At 35.1% G+C, this 24,012-nt stretch overlaps 2 protein-coding genes across 3 annotated transcripts in view; one reads left to right on the top strand and one right to left on the bottom strand.

Moving 5' to 3' along the window:
• Positions 1-1,376: 1,376 nt before the first annotated feature.
• Positions 1,377-22,686, bottom strand: LOC144957719 (enhancer of polycomb homolog 1-like). Its single transcript, XM_078889102.1, has 15 exons — positions 21,997-22,686; positions 16,911-17,067; positions 15,341-15,486; positions 14,101-14,196; positions 13,642-13,749; positions 13,383-13,450; positions 12,669-12,749; positions 10,929-11,055; positions 9,709-9,894; positions 9,426-9,512; positions 8,880-9,022; positions 8,165-8,287; positions 5,967-6,811; positions 4,531-4,960; positions 1,377-2,785 (listed from the first exon to the last, which is right to left on the bottom strand). Exons 1-15 carry the CDS (start codon positions 22,147-22,149, stop codon positions 2,716-2,718), a joined length of 2,820 nt encoding a protein of 939 aa, XP_078745228.1. The 5' UTR covers positions 22,150-22,686; the 3' UTR covers positions 1,377-2,715.
• Positions 22,434-24,012, top strand: part of LOC144957720 (serine hydrolase RBBP9-like) — a 9,846-nt gene continuing 8,267 nt past the window's right edge. Inside the window, exon 1 of one of the 2 annotated variants that reach the window (XM_078889103.1) lies at positions 22,434-22,518. The gene's annotated coding sequence lies outside the window, so the exon portion shown is untranslated. Of the gene's footprint in view, positions 22,519-23,849; positions 23,905-24,012 lie in introns of those variants that run through there. The other variant, XM_078889104.1, reaches the window with a different exon arrangement.

The raw sequence follows: 24,012 nt of genomic DNA, 5'->3' as shown, positions 1-24,012 counted from the left end.
CCCTCTCAGCCAGGACTCCGACGAGGGCCCGGAAACAAGCAAGTAATCTCATTCCAAGACAAAGACGGAAAGCTTGTTGGATAAGATATTAGGGGATAGAAGACACAGTATGTACCTCCCTGCCCGCTATGGGAGGTCAGGATCCCCACCCAGCACCTATAAGTCTCATCCGGACACAAGCACAAAATCCAACAAAGAGAAATACACTCAAATGCTTACATTATAAATTCAAAATAACAAATATAATAATACATAACAGAGAGATGATTTACAAGGAAAAAAACACCACCTCCCAAAACAATAACTATGCATTTGACTGTTTCCCTCCCAGCTATGACTCCGTTCCTGCTACAGTGGCAGGTCTGTACACACACACACACACACACACACACACATACAAACTTAGCGGATTGGACCTATTGAGAGAAATATATGAATGGATGTTCCAAAACAAAACAAATGGAATGATTTTGGTGATTTGTTGACAAACTACATGAGCTTCCGACTTTTACTTATGCTAATTCACTTTCTCTCTTCACGCCTTTGTCATTTTGTGCTGCCATTGAAAGAAAAAAAAAAAAAAAAAAAAAAATAATAAAGATATATATTTATATATATACAAACTCTGCACATAAAAATCGGCATTTATAACAGCAACGACAAACCATAAAATTAACTGGCTTTCAATTAGAAAACGTTGCCTTTGTAATATCAGAAAACTGGCTGCTTAAAACTGAATTACCTCACAGCAAAGTAACCTATGTAGAGTAGCTATAAATATAATAGAAAATGGAACATCTAATTGTTTATTTCAAAAGGAGATGGGCTATTCCATGTCAAATAAACGACATTACTCACACATTATAGGGCGTTTCGATACTTGTCACCCATTATAAAAAAAATTATTATGCAAATAGTGAATGCCTTCTATTTTCTTTACTAAATTAGAAAAAGACGATAAAAAAGATGAGAAAACTGAATTTCTCTGTATGATATCTGTTACAAAATAAAACTATGGACTTAACATGAAAAGAGAGCTGTAATTTGTTTTCGAATACTTAATTATCTAATATACCTATCTCTGCTAATGGACGGAGGAGATTTCCTCTCACAGCTTGTTATGCGGCATCACGTAAATTAAATCAATTTTAGTTTGTTTATACTAAGTTTAGAGACAGAGATCAATATTGATAACAATTGTGTTGGCTCTCTAGGTTTTATTAAAATTCCACTCCTCTCACAGAATGTGTTACTTCATTGAATGAAATTGACAGCCAAAACCAGTAAACAGACATCAGAATTAAACAATTAAATCAAACCAGCAATCCTGCGGTTTCTAAAAAATCAATATGGATTATGATTCGTGAAAGTTGCAATTTTTGATAATTAGGTTAATGACATTGGCAATGAATCTGCAAATTTGAAGAAGGAATAAGTGAAGGCTGAAATGAAAAAAGGAAATGAAAATTCTGGATTTAAAAAAGGTCATTCTGCAGTCAAGTTTTCTTTACATTCCATAAATTTCTTTCTGCAGCTCACAAAGTCTAAAACTGATGTGTGCTATTTTAAAAATTTGTAATAGAAGTCCTCATGTTCTTCAGCATCTTTTAAGGGAAAATAAGTCATGACGATAAAAGTTGATATCTTCAGCAATTTGGACAGGAAAGTTTGTGATTTACATAAAATTCAATTTACAACAGGATTAACAAGGGTTGATATTGAAATTTGTATTTGGGATCCAAGCAGATTAGTCTAACCGAAAATGAGGATGAATAATGAAAGTAATTTTGTGTCAACATTGTAAATTCTTTGATGTAATGAATGAATGTACACCCGTATTAAGTGATAAAAAAAGATGCTGCGGTAAAACTAATTTTTTCTTTTTCTTACTTAATGACGTCCAAATCTAATGTGAGCCAGACTGACAAGAAACTGAAGAAATGATTGGAAGTAAAAAACACAGTTGCTTTAGGCTGTCGACTGTGAACACAACATTTATCCTAAAAAAAACATTACTATTGGCCGAAAACTATTTTTAAAAAAAAATAGTATAAAGTCGAATAACACCTTTTTTTCTTTTAATTTCAGACAGACAATGTCAGACCAGCCCACAAATCATTTGGTCTTAAGATATCCTATCCATAAATTACTAGAATCAGATGTTTAAAACTTTTAAACTCTATTGAATTAAATTAATATGTGACTTGAAAGAAAATCTTTACTAAAAAAAAAAGGAAAAGAATTGAACTAAAACCAACTATTAAATTTACAACCATCCTTTTACCCAGAATTGGTTTTTGCTAAATGAGTAACGAGTCTAACTGAAAAAAAGTTGGTTAAGCTTTTAATGATTGGCTTCAAATGGGGTTAATCTAATCAGTATATAAACATTTCTACACACCTTAACGATGTCTGTAACATACCAATGGCTTTATTTCAATAATGCCATATAAAGGGGGGAGAAAAAAAAAAAAAAAAGAGATAAGAACACATTTGGTTTTATTGATTGGAGATAACTTTCGAAAAACTGATTGTAAACATCTCCCCCACACATCAGTTGTAAATTGGTCCTCGGAATCCTGAATCACGCCCCATCAGGAGAACGAATATATAGAAACATTCCTCGAGTTATGTAGGTATCCAACTGGTTTTGTTAGAATTATCCACAAACTTCAGTCACCACAAATGCCATCCCAAGCTTCATCCTCCTCCTTGTCACGTTACATCCATGGGAATTCCAGCTTCTTTATTGAACAAAATAACAGGACTATCTTCATGATTGGACCTGTAAATAAATATATTAATAAAAAGGCAAAATTATCCACTGTTGCAGAAATGTCAACCCATAATGCCATTAAAACCAAGGTCTGATAATAAACAAGCAGGAATTTTTTTGTAAATGGTAAAAGGTAAAAATAAAAATAAAATATTCACTAGCCTAATATTACTAAAGCAGAGACGCTAACTTATATTACTAAAGCAGAGACGCTAACTTTAAATTTGGCTCACAGGAATTTCAGATGCCACTCTTCAGGAATTTCAATGCTGAAAGAGGAATTTCCGCACACAAGAAAAGGGAATTGTGTTTGGCATTGTGTTTACATATTGTATAGTTCTAAATAAATTTATATTATTATGATATATTATAAACACAATACCAAATACAATCCCAAAGTTTCATTTCAAATGAAGTAAAGCTCCAAAACCTAATGGTAGTGGTTGTAGTACTGGTGGTAGTGAGGACGGTTGTAGTAGTAGTGGTAGTAATGATAATGATGTGGTGGTGGTAGTAGTGATGATGTGGTGATGGTTGTTGTAGTGGTGGTGGTGGTGGTTGCAGTAGTAGTGGTAGTGATGATGTGGTGGTGGTAGTGATGGTTGTATTAGTAGTGGTAGTGATGATGATGTAGTGTAGGTGGTTGTAGTAGTTGTGGTTGTGATGATATGGTGATTGTAATTTGACAAAAGTTGCCCCTAACCCGGAATTTTTTGCTCCAGACCAGAGTTTTGGCATCACTGCTAAAGCTTTGAATTGTACCATTATAATAATAAACATAAATGTGTTTTTTTTGTTTTAAGGGCTCTACGCGCTTGTGACATATTTAAGATATATCAGCACCAGTAAAAAGAAGAAAATGGAAGAGTCAAAATATTTTAGATTTACAATTAAAGCACCCTAGAAAAAGTAAGACAAAGGGGAATCTTTTTTTGTTTGTTTGTTTGTTGCTTTAGGTCTCTTCCAACACAATTGAGGTTATATGAGAGACCGCTGAAACAAAAAAACAAGCAATCCAACAAAAATAGTACAAATGTCAATCAAAAGCATAACCTAAAGATATCATAAGCTAAATTATAAATAACCAAGAACAAACAGGCAGAGGATTTACAGGAAAAAAAATATCCCCTGTCAAAAATACAATCACAAACCAAAGAAGCAGGATAGGCTAGTAAAGAGAAGAAGAAACGACATCACTATCGGATCGTACACCCATGCGAACATCATAGGTATATGATTCAAGGGTGATGCTCCCATCCAACCACCCGCCAAAGGGGAATCGGTTCAAAAGGAAATGTGTAGATTTCAAGAACATACCATCACCGTACTTAATTTGAGATCACCTTAAAGTCTCATCCAGACACCTGCACAGGGTCCCACTAAGAGAAACGCACTAAAATGTTTACAGAATACTTCTAACAATTCATAGCAGAGAGATGATTTACAAGGAAATATGTCCCAAAAACTACAATTCTTTATTTGACTGTTTCCCTCCCGGTCAAGGACTCTGGCCAGGGCTAGGAATAAACCAAGCTATCCCATTCCAAGACAAAGACAGAAAGCAACTCGGAAAACGAATATAGAGGATAGAGCGTGACCACAATTGGAGGTCAAGCCAGGGCCAGGACAAAACAGAGTATATTGGGGGAATAGAAGACACAGTAAAGGTGAACTGACGGCCCAGAATTTTAAAAATTCTTCACGATGCCATTTCATACATAAAATTTTCAAACCACTAACTTCCCAAAACTTACTTGAGAATATCAAAGTTGGCAGCAGCAGATGCAGCAACGGGTAACCTGTATAAAGTCCCAGTGGTCCCAGGAGATGCCGATGAAGCCAGCTTACTGCTGCCACTGTTGTACGAACGCTGTAGTTGCAGGGATGTGGAAGACACAACAGGCAGTGTGCTGATAGCCGTGGTCGAAGACGCTGATGACGACGAAGATGACGAGGGCGCTACAGCGGCTACAATTGTTGGACTAGCGTTGATGCTTGGGGCAGCGGACAACGATGAGGAGATGGGAGTGACTATGACAGTTGTTGTATTTACACTGGACGAAGTGGAGGGATTGAGAAGGGAGGATGACGCTGATACTGTAGATGATGATGAACTAGGATTGGTTGGGAAGTTGAGCTGCAGAACATTGGCTGCTGGTGAGGTTGAAAGCCCGGCGGATTTAACTAGAGGAAAAAATGTATAAAAAGATGACAAAAATTAATAAAAATTTAAGGTTCTAAACAAAGTCTGTTACCAATATACAAAAGAGAATGGGTGGATAACACAAATCACAAGACAGGAATGGAGACTAACAATGTAAAGGAAGGTGTGCACAGCCTGTACATTGTTCCCTAAAAACATGTCGCGATTACATTATTAGAGTAATGAAACAGACTGGTTATTTCTAAAGGCACACTGAGGGAAAATTGAAATGGGCATGCAAAGTCAAACTGCTCCTTTCCCCCTCTCACTGAAGGAGGTTTGGGAATTAATGAGATGGAGCAAGATAAAAATAACAGGCTGAAGATAAACTGGTTCTATCCCCACTTCTGACAGTCTGTGAGACAATTAATGCATTACAATTAGATTATAAAAATTGCTTCATCAACAAAATTCCGTTCAAATCTGGCTCTTGGCTCAAACACTATTCACAAAACAGTCTGTAGTTTATCTACATGCATTTAAAAAAAAAAAAATTAAAAAATTTAAACCAATTTTTCTCAAATTGAAGAAATATGGAGATAGAAAAGTTATCCCTCTGCCAACGAAATAAGTATTCTTTTCCAGTTGTTGAATTATGGAAAGATTTTTTACTTGAGGCAGCGCAGATGAGATAAAACCATTAACATGATCTAAAACGGCGATTTAATATCTTGCTCAACAAATAATGTTTAAAGGCTACAATAAAACAAAAAGACTATAGATGAGTTTAAACAATAACCCTTAAACATCCTCACCACAGCCAGGCACTTCCTTTGATTATGATTAATGTTCTTAAATTTTGTTTGTTAAATTAGAGACAAAAATAAATATGAAAATCCTCTCCTGATATATCTTTTAACAAAGAGAGAGAAAGAAACATCATATTTTTCCTAAACGTACACAATAACATCTGCATTGAAGATGTATCGAATGTTCATTAAAAATGTTTTTTTTTAAAATTACAGTCTTAAAGAATAAAGGCTTTACCAAGCGCAGATGACAAAGGTCCATTACTCTTGATTGGTTGAGACAAGAGAATGGTCGCTCCTGACGTTAGTGGGTGATGAAGGGTGTCTGTGCTTGATACATGGGTGGATGAGGATGACGACGACGAAACTAGGATTGGAATGATCGATGCTGACTTATTGTGAAGATTACTGCTCGATGAATTAGATACAGATGAAGATGATGCGGATGAATTTGCGAGGATCGACGACGACGACAATGATTTAAAATTTTCTGACTGTAAAGCATGCACTGAAGATATTGAATTCACAAAATTTGAGATAGATTTCCCACTTAATGCTGATGTTGTTCCAACTGCTCCTTTACTGTTTCTAACACTGTTTGTTTCAGTCACATTGTCGATGGAATTCTTAACTCCGGAGACTAGGGAGAAATTGAGTTGCTGGGTATTTGTCCTAGTACCCACTGGGTCTGCAGCTGTAGCAGTGTTCAAACCGGAAGGAGTCGCCCCTTCCAAAGCAGGGACGGACTCCAAATTGGGAGAATCGACGAGTGCTCGGACAGCAAATTCCGCGCTGGCCGAATCCAAAGTGAAACGAGAACTCAGATCAGCCGCAGTTAGAGATGGTTCAAGGTCCAAAGTGATGGCAGTGGGCCTATTGTTACGGTCTTCTGTGAGTAATCTTTGTTGCTGCTCTCGTTGCATCTCGAGAAGTTGCTCCCTGTGGCATTGAAAACTTTCTACATCAAAACCAGACGAATTATGAAATCCCGAAGACGACATGGGGTGATGATGTGAGAAAGTGGAAGGAGTTTGATCATCGTCGTCGTCATCGGATGGAGGTGCTTTTGATCTGAAGTGAGGGCTGAAAATGGAGACAACCAAAAAAAGAAGATGAATATGCGACAAACCACAAGTAGTCCTTAAGAGCTATTAGGCTCATGGAGCCAGAGTGTATCCTGGTTTCTATAGCGTGAAATGGACATTAGCAATTACTTGCTATCCTTTGGATAGGATAGGACGCTAGTCTATCGCCGCAAAGTAATTTCCGCAAATCTAACAAGATTCAGTTAACTATTCACTGCTGGGTGGACAAAATTTTAAAAAAATTATGCCCTTCCGCCATGACATCATAAGATATCGTCACCTAGGCATTCCACAAAATGGAACCATGTGTGATGTAAACAGAAATCACCCATGTGTCCAAGTGAGCTGTTTGTTTTTAAGGGTTTTATGGCGCTTGCAACACATAAGTTCATATCAGCACCAGTAAAAAGGAAGAAAATGGGACAGTAAAAAGTTGTAGAATTACAATTAAAGCCCCCAGGAAAAGGTAAGACAAAGGGGAATTGGTTCAAATAGGAAACAGATGTAGATTCCAAGAGCACACTGTCAAAAAGTAGTTAGGTTTGAGATCACCTAAAAATCTCATCCAGACACAAGCACAGGTCCCCACTAAGAGGGATACACTCAAATGCTTACCAAACATATATATATGTAAATAAAACATAAATACAGTGCATAGCGAGAGATTGATTTACAGACAAAAAATATCATCTCCCAAAAATATAACTATAACATTTGATTCATTACCCTCCCAGCTAGGGCCAGGACAAAATTAAGTAATCTCATTCCAAGACAAAGACAGAAAGCATGTTGGAAAACAGATATAGGGGGATAGAAAACACAGTAAGAGTCTCCCTGTCCACTATGGGAGGTCAGGAACACCACCAGGTCCACGTGAGCAAATTGGGGGGGGGGGGGGGGGGGGGGGGGGGGGGGTGGTTTAATAATCCCACAGAAAAAACAAAAGTGCCTGAAGCGGGGATCGAACCCTGGACCTTCCGGGTCTAGACCACAACCGGGATCAATCTTGATCCCTTTGCGTGTGAAATGAGCGCTCTACCAACTGAGTTATCCTTGACAAACCCCGTATGATACATAAATAATAAAAATGTAAGAATTCACGAGTTGATTTTTTTAAAAAGAGGTAAAAAAATACCCTTTTTAAAAAACGAAATTGTTGAACTAGAGCATTATGTTTAACAATTTTGACCAGAATGTCACAGATATCTGAAAATTTCAGAACTCTCAATGATGAACAGATAAAAAAAAAACTCACTGATTCCCCCAAAAAATGAAAATTACAAAAATCTAGTATGAAATCTCTTGAGACTGCATGTGACATCAGCATCACATCATTTTATCCATAACTTACATTTTACTCTCTCTGACATAGGTGATATATTCCGACTCAGTACTAGTGGAGGGATAGTTACGACCGAAGTCTAAACGTTCCAAAGTGTTACTATGCTCCGTTGAAGCACGGTCAAATAGTATTCTGAGGATGGGAGAAAAAGATATATATTTAGATAACTTTAACACCAAATATGCACAGTATAATGACAATGTTTTTGCATTTAGAACAAAAATAAAATTCATCGAACATTAATGAACACATGTGATTAAAACCAGCTGATGGTAAAAAAATCTGGCAAAGTGACATCCCTAAGAGACAGGCTGGGATTAAAATGGAAAAACTTGAAAAATAAAAATGTCAAAAACATTGTAAGAATTATTAATTTTTTTTTCTATAAGGGGGGCTGGGGAGAGGGAACAATGATGATTGTTTCAAGCAAAATTTTTTTGTCAGCACTGAATTAACACCATTCAACATATTTCAGCCTCGAGCCTCATGAGCCTTTTTCAGATTTAGGAAATTTAAATAAAATCCAAAGCTGTAGGTATTTATTAAAATTTGAAATGGTTAAAATCATCATGTCATTTTGAAGGTGATATTGGGCAAATTGGCATTTTGTAAAGATCAATATGGAAGACCAACAATGAAGAAAGGCAAAATGGAATTTTAGCGATTCAACAATAATAACACTAATTTAAATGACAATGCAAATTAAAAAGAAAACTGAATTTACCTTCCTCCTCTACCTATCCGTCTGCGTGCATAACCCATGCAACCAGTGGACAAAGAGGTGAGAGAAAATCTGTACAAGGGATCCCCTTTGCCGCCATCATCAGGACCACACCATGGCCAGTTGCCACGACCAGATGGAACGGGCTTAAATAAAAACAAGAATATATGAAGTTTACAAATGAAAAGGTAATGGTCTTATACAGTTGAGTAAAACTTGAAAAAAAAAAGAAAGATAATAATTTTAAAATGTTCCAAAATTCCATATTCGACTAGCTTGAAATATGATTTTTTTAAAGTGCAGTTTAAAAACTAGAGGCAAAAACAATCAGATGGAAACACATTAATTATTTTATCCATCTTAAACACGTCTATATCCATAATCATTTACATATTTTAACCTTTAAAAACTCACAGTGAAAGTTATGTCTTCTTTGTTTGTAATCTTCCACAATTTGGCGTTTTCTCACAAGAAAAAGTTTGGTGTATGTGTCACTTTGAAAATACACTTGTTATAAGGAATAAGATATAAAGAAATTCTTGGACATACCTGGTGGTAATGGCAATGCTTCCTTCTTTTAAATGCAAACATTCCATCTGGATCATTTTCATCTTCATGATCAGACTGAGACAAAGCCTGAATAAGAGCAAAACCATAAAAAGAAATTACATAAACAAATTTAAGAACTAGAATCTGCTTGAAATATAGTTTTTAAAAAAATTGTATAAGAGGACAAAACGTTCCAAATCACGCCGTCTTAAAAAAAAAAAAAATCCAAAGTTTGAAATTGAATGAATTTAAAAGAGAAGACGGAATAGTGTTGACTACAAACCGGAGAAAGCATGTCTTCATCAGAACTGTACATGACATCCACATCCCCGATGGAATGCTGAGGTGTGTGTTGCTGAAAGTGATGGACAGCCACATGAGGTATGTTTTGGTTCGGTGTCTGCTGCTGTTGCTGAGACTGCTTTCTCTTGCGATACTGGCGCTTCTTACGAACTGGAGCGACTTCATCCTAAAAGCAAATAAATACAAGGAAAAGATATCATCACCTGGAAAGACCCATGGACTGGATTGAAAAAAAATAATAATCATTATCCAGAAAAAATACACAAACACGAAGAAACAGTCACAATATAATTTGAATCAATTTAGAGTCAAACCTTAGTGAATAAGAAAATGAATAATGTAAAAAAAAAAAAAAAAAGTTAAAAACATAAAATAAAAACAAAAAACACAATAGTAAAGTATAACTTGTGTCATAAACTTCAATACAATGTTTTACTTGACGCATGACAAGAACATCACACCACAAAGTGAATTCTTCTAATAGATCTTTTTAAAGAACTAAATAATGAAAAAGCACTGTAAACGCTGTGCCAAAAGGTCGTCTTTGTAATATTCGCCACAAAAATGCACCGACACTAAATTATTTTGGAAAACTTTGAAAGGATTTAATTTTAATCAGTTTCTCTTGGGTTGAATGATGTAAAAAAAAGCATCAATTTTGCCCATATTAAAAAGATATCACTGCTGTATAATACTATTAATGCTGATAGATTCTGGTTCAACAGAGAAACCTGCGATATTAAAATCTTTCCATGGTTTAAGTATTGGTGAATTTATCTGGCGAATGTTAGGAAAACAATATTTTGACACAGTATTAAATAATCCTAGTACAAACTATGCAACAATCACAGTACATCCTGTAATCAATAAGAGGTCCCTTAAACCAAGAAATCATAGAATATGCTTAATCAACTTAATATAAGTAGCCCAATCCCATGCATTCTATGACAGGAAAAATTCAACAATTTTTTATATTTTAAAAATATAAATCAAGATCCAAGAGAAATTTGAACAAAATCCACACTGTAAAGAATTCACAACAGACGAGAAAAGGCAATGGAACCAAAGGCATATATATATATATATATGGCTTTCAGTAATGTAATTTTGACACGTCAATATCCTCGCCACATCCAATGAAGCATAATCAAATTCAAAATTGCAAGTCGCAACCCAAGAATAGATTTGGTTGCAGCTTACCCCTTTTATGGTCTGTACCCATTCGCCACGACTGTTCAGGGCAAAAGGAGCCACAAAAGTAGGATGTTTGTCCCTTTCTTCTTCTGCCTCCGCAAGTGCAGCACCAGAAAAATCCTCCATTTCGTTTCTAGAGAGGAGGGAAAAGTAGCACAGCCCAGGTAAAAACAGGAATGCTACTTCATATACACACTTGACTTACCTGATTTTCACTCTGCGTACATTAAAATTATTTCATCTTCAAAACTTTTTTTGTTTTGTTAATTCAATAACATCTAAACAATGATCTAGGGCTACAGATTCAGTATTTCGTAAATTCACATTGTAGTCTCTCAAAATTGTACAAGAACTGATTAAAATCAAATGAAACAACAACAGAATATCTGATATTGCTTTACACTGATCAAAAAAAAAAAAAAAAAAAAAAAAAGCTCATTTAAAGCATGGAATATCCCTAAACCAAAATCTCTTTATATACCACCCCAAAAACGGTACATTAAGATTAACCCCACAATAAAAGATTTTACTTTTGCCTCTACTACCTTACTCATCCGTTGAGCAGCACATGCCAAATCACTTTTAATCTACAATGTTTCCAGTTCTTTAATAATGTAAAGTCCCACAGCAATGTTTTCAATTCACCCTGTCTTTTATTTTTAAATCCTCAATCCAGGAGCAAAAATAATGTCTCTTTTAAGCCTTTCCCATAAAATCGTAGCTAGCAATTCTACAGCAGTGATGATAATGGCAATTTGTCAAAAAGGAGGAAAATGTATCGGTCCATTGGGCAAACTCAAGCCGAAATGAAAAAAATTACATATACAATATGATAGTTACGTAATATCATATAATATACTTCTTTTGTAAATATCTAATGAATTGCCCTCTACCGAAAATAATTTTAAAGGCTCACAATTCACACCGCTATCTACATCAAGAGATGATAAATTTTTGGCCCTAAGGCTAGAGATTATTTGTTTTTACTTTACAAAGCACATACTTACAATAACTTTGTTACTGCAATCTAGTGGTTATGCAGTTTATAAATTAGACTCGTGAATATCTAACAACTTGCAAAACATAGTCTATCTAAACAAAAGGAAAATAGTAAATTAAAAATAATTTGAACAATTGCTTTACGAGTCGGTCATAACCCTTGCTATATCTATTTTATCTTCCTTCTATGACAAGACGACTTCTAAAAACATAACATGAAGATAGAAGAGTGGTTGAGAGAGAAATACGGGCGTTGTAGGGGGGAAGAGAGCGAGAAAAGAGCAGGATGGGGGGGGGGGGGGGGGGGGGGGGGGGGGGGGGGAGGAGGAGGGAGAGAGAGAGAGAGAGAGTGAGTTACAAATTGACTCTCTTTATTTTTTTTTTTCCAATCCCTACAAAACATCTATTCATCCAAGGACACCATTGGCCTTGTATCACTTTTGACATTTGGTACCACATCATAAAAACGACTGTCACCAAAATTCATGCAACTGAGCACAGGTGTCAAAATTGACACAAGACCTGATGGTGATTTTTCTATCGACCTACGATGGAGCCATCTGAGTGCTTTTCATAGAGAAATGTTTGACACTGCAAAAACAGCGGAACATTTTAAAGAAAATCCCAAAATCCTGGAATTCTGTGGATGATTATCATCACTGCTAGAGTGGATTGGTCTACGTGAAAAAAAAAAAAACAAAAAAAAAGAGAGAGATGTGGAGTAGCAGAAAAAAATCAACAACATACCTCTTCTCTAGCACTTCTATAGTAAGCTGAAGCAACTCTTTCTTGCTCTTTTCTCTCCTCTTCAACAGTTCTAGCAAAGTCCTGAAATAGGAGAAACAGAAAATTATTCGAGTCATTATTTGTCTAAATCATATAATATAAAATCTAAAGAAAAAAACAAAACACAATTTCTAAATCCCAGAGTTGTTAGGAATATTAATTCATTTTCGACATTTTTAGGCCAACCCAATATCAGTAGAAGGGAAGATATAGAAGAATTAAACATAGAACTTCAGTTAAAAGCGTACAAGATAAAGTAATATAAAGATTCATTCAAACAGAGCACAGAAGTAAATTCAGAAAGCAATCTATCCACCTGTCTCTTTTTAAAAAAACCTTTTAAGTCTCACCCACACACAAGTACAAACTCCCGCTAAAAGAGATACACCTATATGCATACAAGATACATACTTCAAACTAAAACCTAAAACAGTACATACACAGTGATGATTTGAAAAGAAATAAAATGTCATCTCCAAAAAATAGGAACATCACATTAAAATCTCATTCAAGGGAAAAGACAGAAGGAAAGGAAAGAGGACAGGGGGAAGAGGGGGTGTTTAGTAATAAGCAGATGTATGGCGGGGGGTTGTTTAGTAAATAGCAATTTAAACTGACAGTGAGGTTGTTTGATCCAAAGCTTTAAAAAAAATGCTTAAAAGCTTTAAAACTTACAAAGCTTTCTGAAGATCTCGCCTTAGTTTCAACATCTTTTCGTAAGAAACCTCATCATTCTTGCGGTTCTGAGGATTTACAAAAGAAATAATGAAAAACATTATTACAGTATCAAAAAATACAAAATTGTTCCGGTAAAATAAATTCAACAAATTTCAATATAACAATAACAATGGGCAAAATGGATGTGCAACAGAAAACAAAAACAAAATAAAAAACAAACTAAACACTGTAAAATAGGCACAGCAGTGAAACATACCTTTCTGGTCTGCATTTTCTCTGTGCGTCTACGGAATGCAACATAAGGATTATTGGTGGTCGTACCATCTCTCTTCTCAGACTTGACAGTGGCAATCAGTGGGCGTTGCTGAAAAATAAAATGAAATAATTGTTTTCCAGATATTTTCATTCATGACTCAACCAGAGATGGATGGAGATTAAACTGTTTATAATTGGCTGCGACATTTTAAAAGAATACAAGTACAATGGTGAGAAGATAAAGATGTGACACTTTGCAAAAAGGCTTGAAAGGTGGTGAGCAATTTCAAAGTGAGAAAAAGAGATGCCACGGTTGTCTATCCTCTACTACGAGCAACGAAAGATGACAAAAAACTATATCATAAGTCCCATTAGCAATTTCATGAGTTGTCAATTAAGTAGTGACAGACGAGACAACAGTTTGTAGCCCCACCAGGAATAAACGTTATCCAATACAAACCATTTTCAAACGCTTGTTGAGCCAGTAGTCATAGACTGCCATGATCAAATCATCATCTTCCTTCAGTAGAAGCTTCGCCTCTTGAAGAGTAACCACCTGATGACATAAAAATAGATCACTTTAAAAAACAACATCAAAAATTAAAATAAAAGACAAGAATCGACAACAGATAACTTGTAATTTCTTTCTCATGCTTTCTGCTAAGACAGTCAAGAGGATTAGATATAAGCTTAAATATTGTTGACTTGGGTCAATAATAAAATACAAAATCACTGAATAATAGTAGTGATGTCACACCTTCCCCTCTTCCAGCTCAAAACTCATTGGAAGTGTATAACAAGTACTCCAGACAATGAATTAACAATGAAAAAGTTATATACTGAATCATTAGGTGGCATAACTATTTTAGTAGTGGGTTGTATATGGAGATGTTTATGATTATGGGGCGTAAAAGAAAGAGGATGGAGCTATATTGACAGCCAACATATATTAGGGTCAGAAAATAAGATGCCATAACTCTGAAACCAGAAGATCAGTTGCATAATGTATGTATCCAGTCCTCTGGAGGACCGGTTTAAACACCTTTGTTTGTTTTTAAGGGTTTTACGGCGCTTGCAACACATTAAAGTCATATCAACGCCAGTAAAAAGGAAGAAAATGGGATAGTAAAAAGTTCTAGAATTACAATTAAAGCAACCCATGAAAAGGTAAGACAAAGAGGAATTGGTTCAAATAGGAAACAGATGTAGAGCACACTATCAGAGAGATCACCTAAAAGTCTCATCCAGACACGAGCACAGGTCCCCATTAAGAGGGATACACTCAAATGTTTACATATCATATACAACATGTAAACAAAACAATGCAATGCATGACAGAGAGATAATTTACAAGACAAAAAATATCTCTCAAACTATACATGTGACTATTTCCCTACCAGCTAGGGTATCCGGCCAGGGCCAGGACAAAACCAAGTAATCCCAATCCAAGACAAAGGCAGAAAGCATTTTGGAAAACAGATATAGGTGGATAGAAGACGCAGTGAGTACCTCCCTGCCCACCATGGGCGGTCAGGAGACTTGACATCACATTATCGTTCCCTATTTCACACCAACAACCATGAGAATTAACAGACTAATCAATTGTAATTTTTGAAGAGGAAAAATATAAACCTTTCCTTTAAAGATGAGAAGAATTGGCAGGTAAAAAAGTATATAAGTATAAAAAGGTATGAGATTACCTGCTGACCGCTGCCTTTTTCTAGTCTATCCATCATCTGCTCAAACTTGACTGGAGACATCTCCATCTTCTTGCTTTGATCATTGAGCCAACCGTCATCATCACTGTCCAAATCGTAGTCCGGTATCTCTTGATCCATATTAAATGCTGCGCGGAAAAATAAATAAATTATTGTTTCAAATTTTTTTAAAAATATAAAAGAAATTGAGATGCTGAGAAGGCATATCTGCTTACTTGAAAACTTCAAAATCAGAAACCTACATAAAATTCATGAGTAATAATAATATTCTTAATAATAATAATAATAATCCTGAGAACTTATATAGTGCTATATCTTCGAGACACCAGATTCTAAGCACTTAAATTACAAACTACTTTTTTGTCTGAAACATACTCATTCACACATACAACAAACACAAACCAGAAACCTTTCTTGCTTCTCATATCATCAACTAAAATCGTAACATGTTTTAAGCGAACGTTAAAAAATAGACAAAGATTCAAGATTCTTTTTCACAAATGCTCTGTGGTAAGGTGTTCCAAACAGAGGATCCGAAATGAGAAAAGGATCTTATTCCAGAATTTTTGCATATTCGAGGTACACCCAGTTTGGTGGAATCACTAATACTCAACCAAAGAAAAATAAATGTTCAATGCAACCGTTTATAGGTAAATAAATTTTGATGTTTATGGCAACCATTACGAGTTAGCGACATCGACTTAGCTTTCATGATGGGCATGAACTGAACATTTCACTGCAGTTCCAAGGAATAAAAAAAAAAAAAACAAAAAAAAAAAAACCCCAACAAAGATTCACACTTTTCAAAAAAAAACAAAAAAAAAAACTAGGGAAATTTGGGAAAAGTCTGAGGTATGCATGGAAGGGTGATAATGAAAATAAGATATCAATGGTTATTCTGGAATTTTACAAATGTATCCTCCAAATCTTAAAAAAATTTATATATATATTTGAAATTAGAAAAAATATGAGGTCTTTTTCCCAAATTTCCGTACTGATTGGCAGGCCTGTGGGCGTCTTATTATTTGAAACACTTCACCTTGTCATACTTAATTTGCAGTATGAAGATTATAGTAATAGTAATAGAACTTTAAGAAATGATGCAGAAGGTGATAATATTTGATGAGAAAAACATCACAGATGTTAGGGAGTGTTGCTGTAAACACATTTAGTGGATATTGTGTGGGATAAATGTTTTATTTATTTTTTTGTAATGCATTTTAATTTGGTCACATTATATTTTCCTCTAGGTTTGGGTGTTAAGTTGAAAATTAGAATTTAAAATAACATATATCGGATTTTGGCTTTAAATATATCTGAAATTATTTGCTGAAAAATTGCATGCAGCATGTCTCTGTATCCTTGTTGACAGATTAATAAAATTCACAAAAAAAGAGGAAAATAAATTTCAAAAAACAAAAAAGAATTTAAAAAAAAACAAAAAAACCGAACATGCAAAAATAAAAAAAAATTAAATTAAAAAAATAAAAAAGGAAAAAGAAAAGATTTAAAAAAAGAAGAAAGTTTATCTGAACAGAACATTTGTTTATACCTTGAATATGAATATACTGTTTGGTGGGCTTGTAATCACTCTTATACAGAACATCATATCTTTCTTCAATATCCTGAACTTCAGGAATTGGGATAACCAACGCTTCGGAAGATCCATAGACCTGTTGGGCAGACAGCGCTCGCTGAAGATGATGCTCCTATAGAGAAAAAAAGAAGAAGAAGAGAAATAAGAAAGTATTTGTACACAAATAAATTACATATTTCAAAATCTCATGTATCCTAAATGATATGCTTGTTGAGCTCACTGTGCTCACTAATAAACAGGTGTGTGTATGTGTGTGAGAAGTCCTCATATTTTTATAACAAATGCAAGAAATCTAAGCCCCTATATATAATTAAGTTTGAATTAGATGATCATTGATGGTGTTTGATAAGTATAAAGCATCTTCTAAAATGGATCCATGCAAAAGGTCATTTTGAACAAGAACTGAGAAGAAAAAATGTTACTTAAAAACCACCAAATAATAAAATATAGCAAACAATAACAGCGTATATCATAATGTCTCCATATACATTGTTATAAAGGCATTAGTTTTCTAGTGGTGGTGGTGGTGATGATGATGCAGGTGTTAGCAGTTGTGGCAGTGCCAATGCTGTGGTGGTTGTAGCATTGGTGACAACAACTACTACCATAACTTCTACTACTACCACCACCACTACTTTTTTTGGTTCCAAATATATGGGACATACCTATGCAATACACAAGTTGAATACCCCAAAAATGGTCTTAGTGCATTTAATTCGAACCTACAGCGTTCTTATAGCTCCCCACTTAATAATAATAATTAAAAAATTACTCATAAAAAATATTAAAAAAAAAAATATATAAATTTTAAAAATAAAAATAAATTACAGTGGACTCCGGATAAGACGATGCCCAGGGGAACCGAGAAAAAAAATCGACTTATCCGAAAATCAACTTAACCGGAGCGTAACCAAATGAGCAAAAACTCATTTGAACAAAGCAAACCAATCTAGAATAAGTATGTCCCTTCATATCGCGCGGTCTCTGTAGTGGTCATGAGAGGCTCCTACCTCCAATAGTCCCATAGAGGAATCAGAATACATAAAAATCGGAATTTGAGATAAAAAAGCGGAATTAACTTACTGTTTTTGACTATGACATACTTTGCAACAGAAAATGTAATAGACAATCCAAAAGTACTCAAATGATTAAAAATAAAAAATGTGTAAAAAATGTACAGATTGTGTAAAGACTAAGAATAGGGTCAAATAATAATAGAGAACACACAGGTCCTGGCCGTCTGAGAGCAAAGCATTGAATGGATGGATTTAACCTTGTCAGGACCCTCCCCCCCCCCACCCACACACACACCTAATCAAGCAAACGCGCGTGCCGGTACACACACACACACACACGAACACAGGGCTAAAATTAAATAGGGAAAGAAGCTGACCGTACTCAAATAATATTATTACCGATTGAAGCCAACATATAATATTACCAAGGTCATTGACCTCACGAATTGGAGTCACAATAATAATAATAATACTTCGGTCAACCCCCCTCCCAAACATATAATATTATCCGACATCAGCAGCACACACTTTGAAGAGACTAATCAGACATACATAATGTGTGTAGATTGACCATAAGAGATGACGAAATAAGCCATAGCTCACTTTTTTTTCGCTAGAGATTTTTAAAAAAAAATTTCCTCGATGAGAATGCCTTGAATGTGGAATGTATACCAATTAAGTGACATTATTCCGCGAAAAGCGGAAGGGTAGGCGCCTCTAGGTCAAGGTCATGCTTCTTGTAAATCGTCGAGACAGAAATAGCGATGATTTTCTGTCGCATGCCAAACTTTCCAAATGCATCGAATCTTCCTTTTCCGCGATAGGTTTGCCATTGTAGTTGTAGACTTGACTTGAATTCCTCTTGATAAAATTGATACTAATTAAGAGGGCCATTACATAGGATGGCCTGGGATTAGAACCAAAAAATCTTGAACTTGAAGTTGCGACAATGTAAAATTTGAGATGGAGAAATTAAAGTTATTCAATACTGCTCATGTACATTGAACACGGACGTCAGGCAAAGCACCTACATCATATCGATGTGCGCCAATCGTTCACGGATATTCTTAACCACTTAAAATTCTTACTGGTAGCTTTTTTAACCAATGGAAATACTTGTTTATTTGTGATTTTTTTTGTAGTCATGAGTGATGAGAACATCGACTTAAGCGACATCGACTTATGTGGAGTTTTTTTTTTTTTTACTAATGTTATATAGGAAGAAGGGGGAGGGACCAAGAAAAAAAATCGACTTGGGTAAAAATCGACTTAGGCAACGTCGACGTATCCAGAGTGCACTGTATTTAGAATTGTAATATAAAGGGAAGTAACCCATTTATGTTTATTGACAATACAGTCCTTGAATGTCAAAGATATTGGTTCTGTTTTATCTTCACTTGGCAAGTTCTAATTAACAAGAAGAAGCTTTAATGAGATCTGAGACCATTTGAACTATAAAATAAGCTTAAATGCATAAGTCAATGTAAATCTTTAAAAATGACGTGAACGGTTTCAGTGAAAACTAGCGTTTCATAACCAACTGAAAAGATAAATATAGTACAAAATGTGATGCATCAGATGATGTGTCCTTGTAAACAGATCAAATTTATGACAGAAAAGTGAGACATGTGTATAATTGTCACCTTTGAAAGATAATTAAAATATCCTGGTCCACTGGTATTATTTCTTGGTATCAAAAGTTAAACGTTCCAGTGGTGGAATATGATAAAGCCGACAAAAGAGTCAAAATGCCGGCAGGCGATTATTATAATTGCTAAAAAAAAAAAGAAGGAATTTCCAGCATATGCCGGCGAACTTTCAACCACGATATTGCGCTATATAAAAGCTCCATTTAATTTAGTTATTTTACAGGATTGTAAATCAATCAAATTTATTTATAGAATACAATAATAGTATTAAGCATCCCCAATACCACTTAAAAAAGACAGCTTCGTGGGATTTAACAATGCTGCATTTACTTCTTTATCTTTTGGCAGACAGCGCAATAGTTGGAATTCAAGTAATGTGTTTTTGACAAAGCTTGTGTTCTGATGTATTGCAATTTTGCAATTTGTGGGAATAGAAGTCCAGCTTGAAGAAACTTTGTAGTCAAGTCTTATAAAACTAAAACAGGGCATATCATTAATCAATTACAAATATTTCTGAATGTGTGGAATACTAAATTCAGTTTTATAACCTTTACTGCTAGCAGACCTGCCAACCCTTCCCATTCTAAAAGTGGAATCATAACATCAGGTAATAGGAATTTCAGTCAAAAAAATAGGAATCCCATTAATGGATAATTATGTATCAAAGTGACCACCAACTTTGTCACAAAACACATAACAGTATAGGCTACTCTCTTATCAGATGTGTTAGGTAATGGAAAGGGGAAAGGGTAAAGAGGTACAATTAATTTTTCTACTTAGTTATCTCTTGGCAATCATTAAAAAAAAAAAATCACCTTTTTAACACCCCCGCCCCTCCTTTTTTTTCTTTCTTCTTCTTACCATTATCATCATTTTTGAAAATTGAAATGTTAGAGACAATGGCGAAATAGCGGAAAGGAAGAGTGAAAATAGGAATGATTCCACCAAAAGTGAAAGGGTTGGCAGGTATGTGTGAATATTATGTCAAGTTCCTTATTCACCCCTGTGTCTCTGACTTGCTTTAAATAAACAAGGTAATTTTTGTCTCAATCATTTTAACTTCTTATATTTCAGTTCGGCCCAATTAATTTGAATCTGAAATCATCAACCCAAATTTCACTGAATAAATCTGCTGACAAAATCGTCTTTAAAAGTAGATGTTCGATGCCGTAATTATTCTTGACTTATACCACAGCTTGTCATTGATTGATTGATGAAATCATTAAATTCAATTACGGCCTGCAGTAGTATCTAGTAAGCAAGGCATTCAAAGTCTAAGCTCTGTTGTGTATAATGGAGTTTTTTAAATTGTTGTAAAAATTATTTGCACATTTTGGTAATTCGCATTTGTTCCTCTTCTATTATGTAGATGATACTGCACTGAATATTGCAACTACATTTGAAGCTTTCAAATTTAGAGTTTTAAAAAATAAATAATTCTAGGTCTGTGGATCAGATTGCATAAATAAACTTTGATCAATTTAGAGACATTTACATGTAAGAAATACAAATCTTTTCAATTTTCATAGACATTTGTGGAGGCGGAGGCATATAAAATTGCTTTGATTTAAAAGAAAAAAAAAAAACAGAAAATGTTTTAACAAATTGATAATGAAATAATTTTGATGAAAACATTCCTGCTATCATTTATTATCTTAATCACATTAATATATATATAATAATAATAATAATAATAACAATATTAATTAGTGCCTATATTAATACTATGCAATTGACAAGTCACTTTATTTTGGAAAATAATACAATGCAAAATTCCAATCTACAACTTTGGGAATAATAGTGAACTGGGTAAGAGTAAAGAGTCAAGAGGGTGGCCTGACTGGGAGTTGGTGGGGGAGTCAGTGTGTGTGTGTGGTGTGTGTGTGTTGTTACTGCTACAGTTCAGGTCCAGAATCAGGAAGAGTTGAAATTGAAAGTGTGTAAAGTGGTTAAATATTTTTAAAACGCGGCCCAACTTGTTCCTGGAGATTCGCTGTTTATACCTGAATTTAGAAAAAGGGAATATTGTGAATAATAATGGTGAAATAAATATCAGTCGAGGTCTGAGGCTCGCATGTGCTGCATTTGTTTTGTTTTCCATTTGTAAAATAAATGTAGGTCAAAATGACGTCACAGGGGGCAAGGGGAATCCCCGCTTGACAAGTAAAGACTATGAGCAAAATACAATTGTGAGATTGTGAAAAGAATAAATTATGGTATATCTGAAAAATGTTGATCAAGGAGCAATGTGCAGCAGTGAACGAGGCCAGGTGTCTGGAGAAAAAGTGAAAAAATCAAAGAAAGAAAATGAAAATTTCAGAAATTCAATATGGCGGCCAAATCTCAACGAACTCTTCGACTGAACAATGAAATTACCGTTTCTTCCTCTTTCTCCATGCCAGTCGGCATTTGCGGGACAGAGCGGTTGATTTGGGCAAAATCCTTCATGTCTGGAATTTCTTGAGCCTTATAAACAGGCATGGGCTTGGTGGCGTCAAGCGCCTTAGCCCTAAAAGAAACCTTACTCATCGTGGTTTGAGCAAATATGCTTCCTTCCAAACACCAACCAAAAATTGTCTGTAATGTCTTATATCACCCAAATAATGGGCTAAAAAGCACAACAAACTCTAAACGAATGTCAGTTCCACATTTTGGTATGCTTTATGTAACGACAGAATGTAAATCAAAATTATCCTGCACCATCAAATTGTTCACATTTCGAACTCTTTCCTTGATCCATCATGGCGGATTTGCCAACCCATCAAGTTGTGTCCCACAATACAGTGGATATGAGGTGCTGCGCACGCATCCACAGCCTCTAGCACTCAGCTGGACAACAATAACACTACGTAACAAGACCACAGGGTGAAGAGAGGGCAGACTTAGACGATTATAAGGGTAGGATTTCATATTTCACGAATTGTCTTCAAAATTCGGTTGTTATTTTGTATTCCGTGGCCTTATATCTATCAGTTTGACTTAATCTAAGATGTAAACCGACGAATAATACGATATTGGTGGAGGGTACTCAAGACCAACCTTCGCGACGTTACAAGACAAACCACTACCAGGTTATTTCATTGAAAGAGCTAAGTTTCCTTTTCTCCGCGAACCAAACTAAAGTTTATTCTGTTACGGTTTACTGTCCCACTATTTCTTGTTTGTGATATATGTTTATTTTATTTTAAAGACGTTTAGAAAAATGAAATACGTCAATTTATTATTATATTTTCATATCAAGAGAGTTTTGTTTGTTTAGAAATAAAATCTGAGGAAATTTCTGTTTAAATCCACAAATTTAATACATACTTTAGTCTATTTTGCGGAGTAGGGTGGAGGGTCATGCTTATTCTCACTTTTATAAGGAATAGCTTAGAGTTCATAGAGTGGTATTAATTCTTAGTAATGTTTAAATCTTTTTCTCATTTGTCTGTATATTTAGTGATTTGTAACGAAGCCAATACGGTACGTTGGGAGATTTGTCACAATTTGTGTGACTACGTATAGCCTACATTAATTTAATTCAACATTTTAGGAGCCATTCCGTAGCCAATGTCTTATCGTTAACCATTCATATTTCTTTCCACCTCAGTCTTTATTTTTACTTTAACATCTTTTCAATTGCAGTAAATAGCAAATGGCAAAGATATCGGAAAATAAATATATCAAAACAATATATCACCAACACTATAAATACCCCCCCCCCCCTTCTTTCTCCCCCTTCTTCCCCCCCCCCCCCTCAAACATTCAATACAATTCGATACATTATTTACACACGATTATCTTTATCATTACTGTTGCCACGAAACCATACTTTGCATTTAAAACTCATTCTCCGCGTTCAAAGAACCAAATTGTTAGTATGGCTGATCAATGTGTAAGCCAACCTGGCTCCTCTGTACATTGTGGGCGTGGTTTCACTATTTGGCAGTTCTGCAGGAAAGGGGCTGCCACGTGATGATTGGGTCATGTCTTCGAGATCGCGGCCCTTTGTTATGATCTAAACTTTTATTTAGTCTACCTGTTTATTTTTATTTCTTTATTATCTTTACCGAGCATATATAATTTCAAATTATTTATCAGGCTTATTACACTTTTCTTTGTTCGAGACAGGACAGACATAAATAAGCACGACATGTCGGCATGGTTGTTTTCCTCACGGAAGTTCTTACGCAAGATTGGTAAAGGCGCGCACATTTCTATACCATTATTATATTATTGCAGTCTCAAGCGTAAACACCACCCTTCCACTCTAAATGTTGATTGTACGGGCCTCTAACAAAAGTAATGACATTTTAAGAATTCTCTCTCTCTCTCTCTCTCTCTCTCTCTCTCTCTCTCTCTCTCCTCTCTCTCCTCTCTCTCTCTCCTCCTCTCTCTCCTCCTCCCTCC

Source organism: Berghia stephanieae, chromosome 12 (genome assembly GCF_034508935.2).
Source record: "Berghia stephanieae isolate SIO BIC M18660-M18661 chromosome 12, UCSD_Bste_1.3, whole genome shotgun sequence".
Taxonomy (NCBI): Eukaryota; Metazoa; Mollusca; class Gastropoda; order Nudibranchia; family Aeolidiidae; genus Berghia; species Berghia stephanieae.
The sequence above is the reverse complement of the archived record's forward strand: the minus strand, read 5'-3'. Positions and strand labels throughout refer to the sequence as shown.

What these genes read in the sequence shown, in the direction of transcription:
- LOC144957719 (XM_078889102.1), bottom strand. Translation starts at nt 22,149, where the DNA reads ATGAGTAAGGTTTCTTTTAGGGCTAAGGCGCTTGACGCCACCAAGCCC. An exon ending in AAAAAGGCAGCGGTCAGCAG is followed by an intron (nt 14,197 to 15,340) that starts GTAATCTCATAC and finishes TTATGTCATCAG; the next exon opens with GTGGTTACTCTTCAAGAGGC. An exon ending in TATGTCAGAGAGAGTAAAAT is followed by an intron (nt 6,812 to 8,164) that starts GTAAGTTATGGA and finishes CTCCATTTTCAG; the next exon opens with CCCTCACTTCAGATCAAAAG.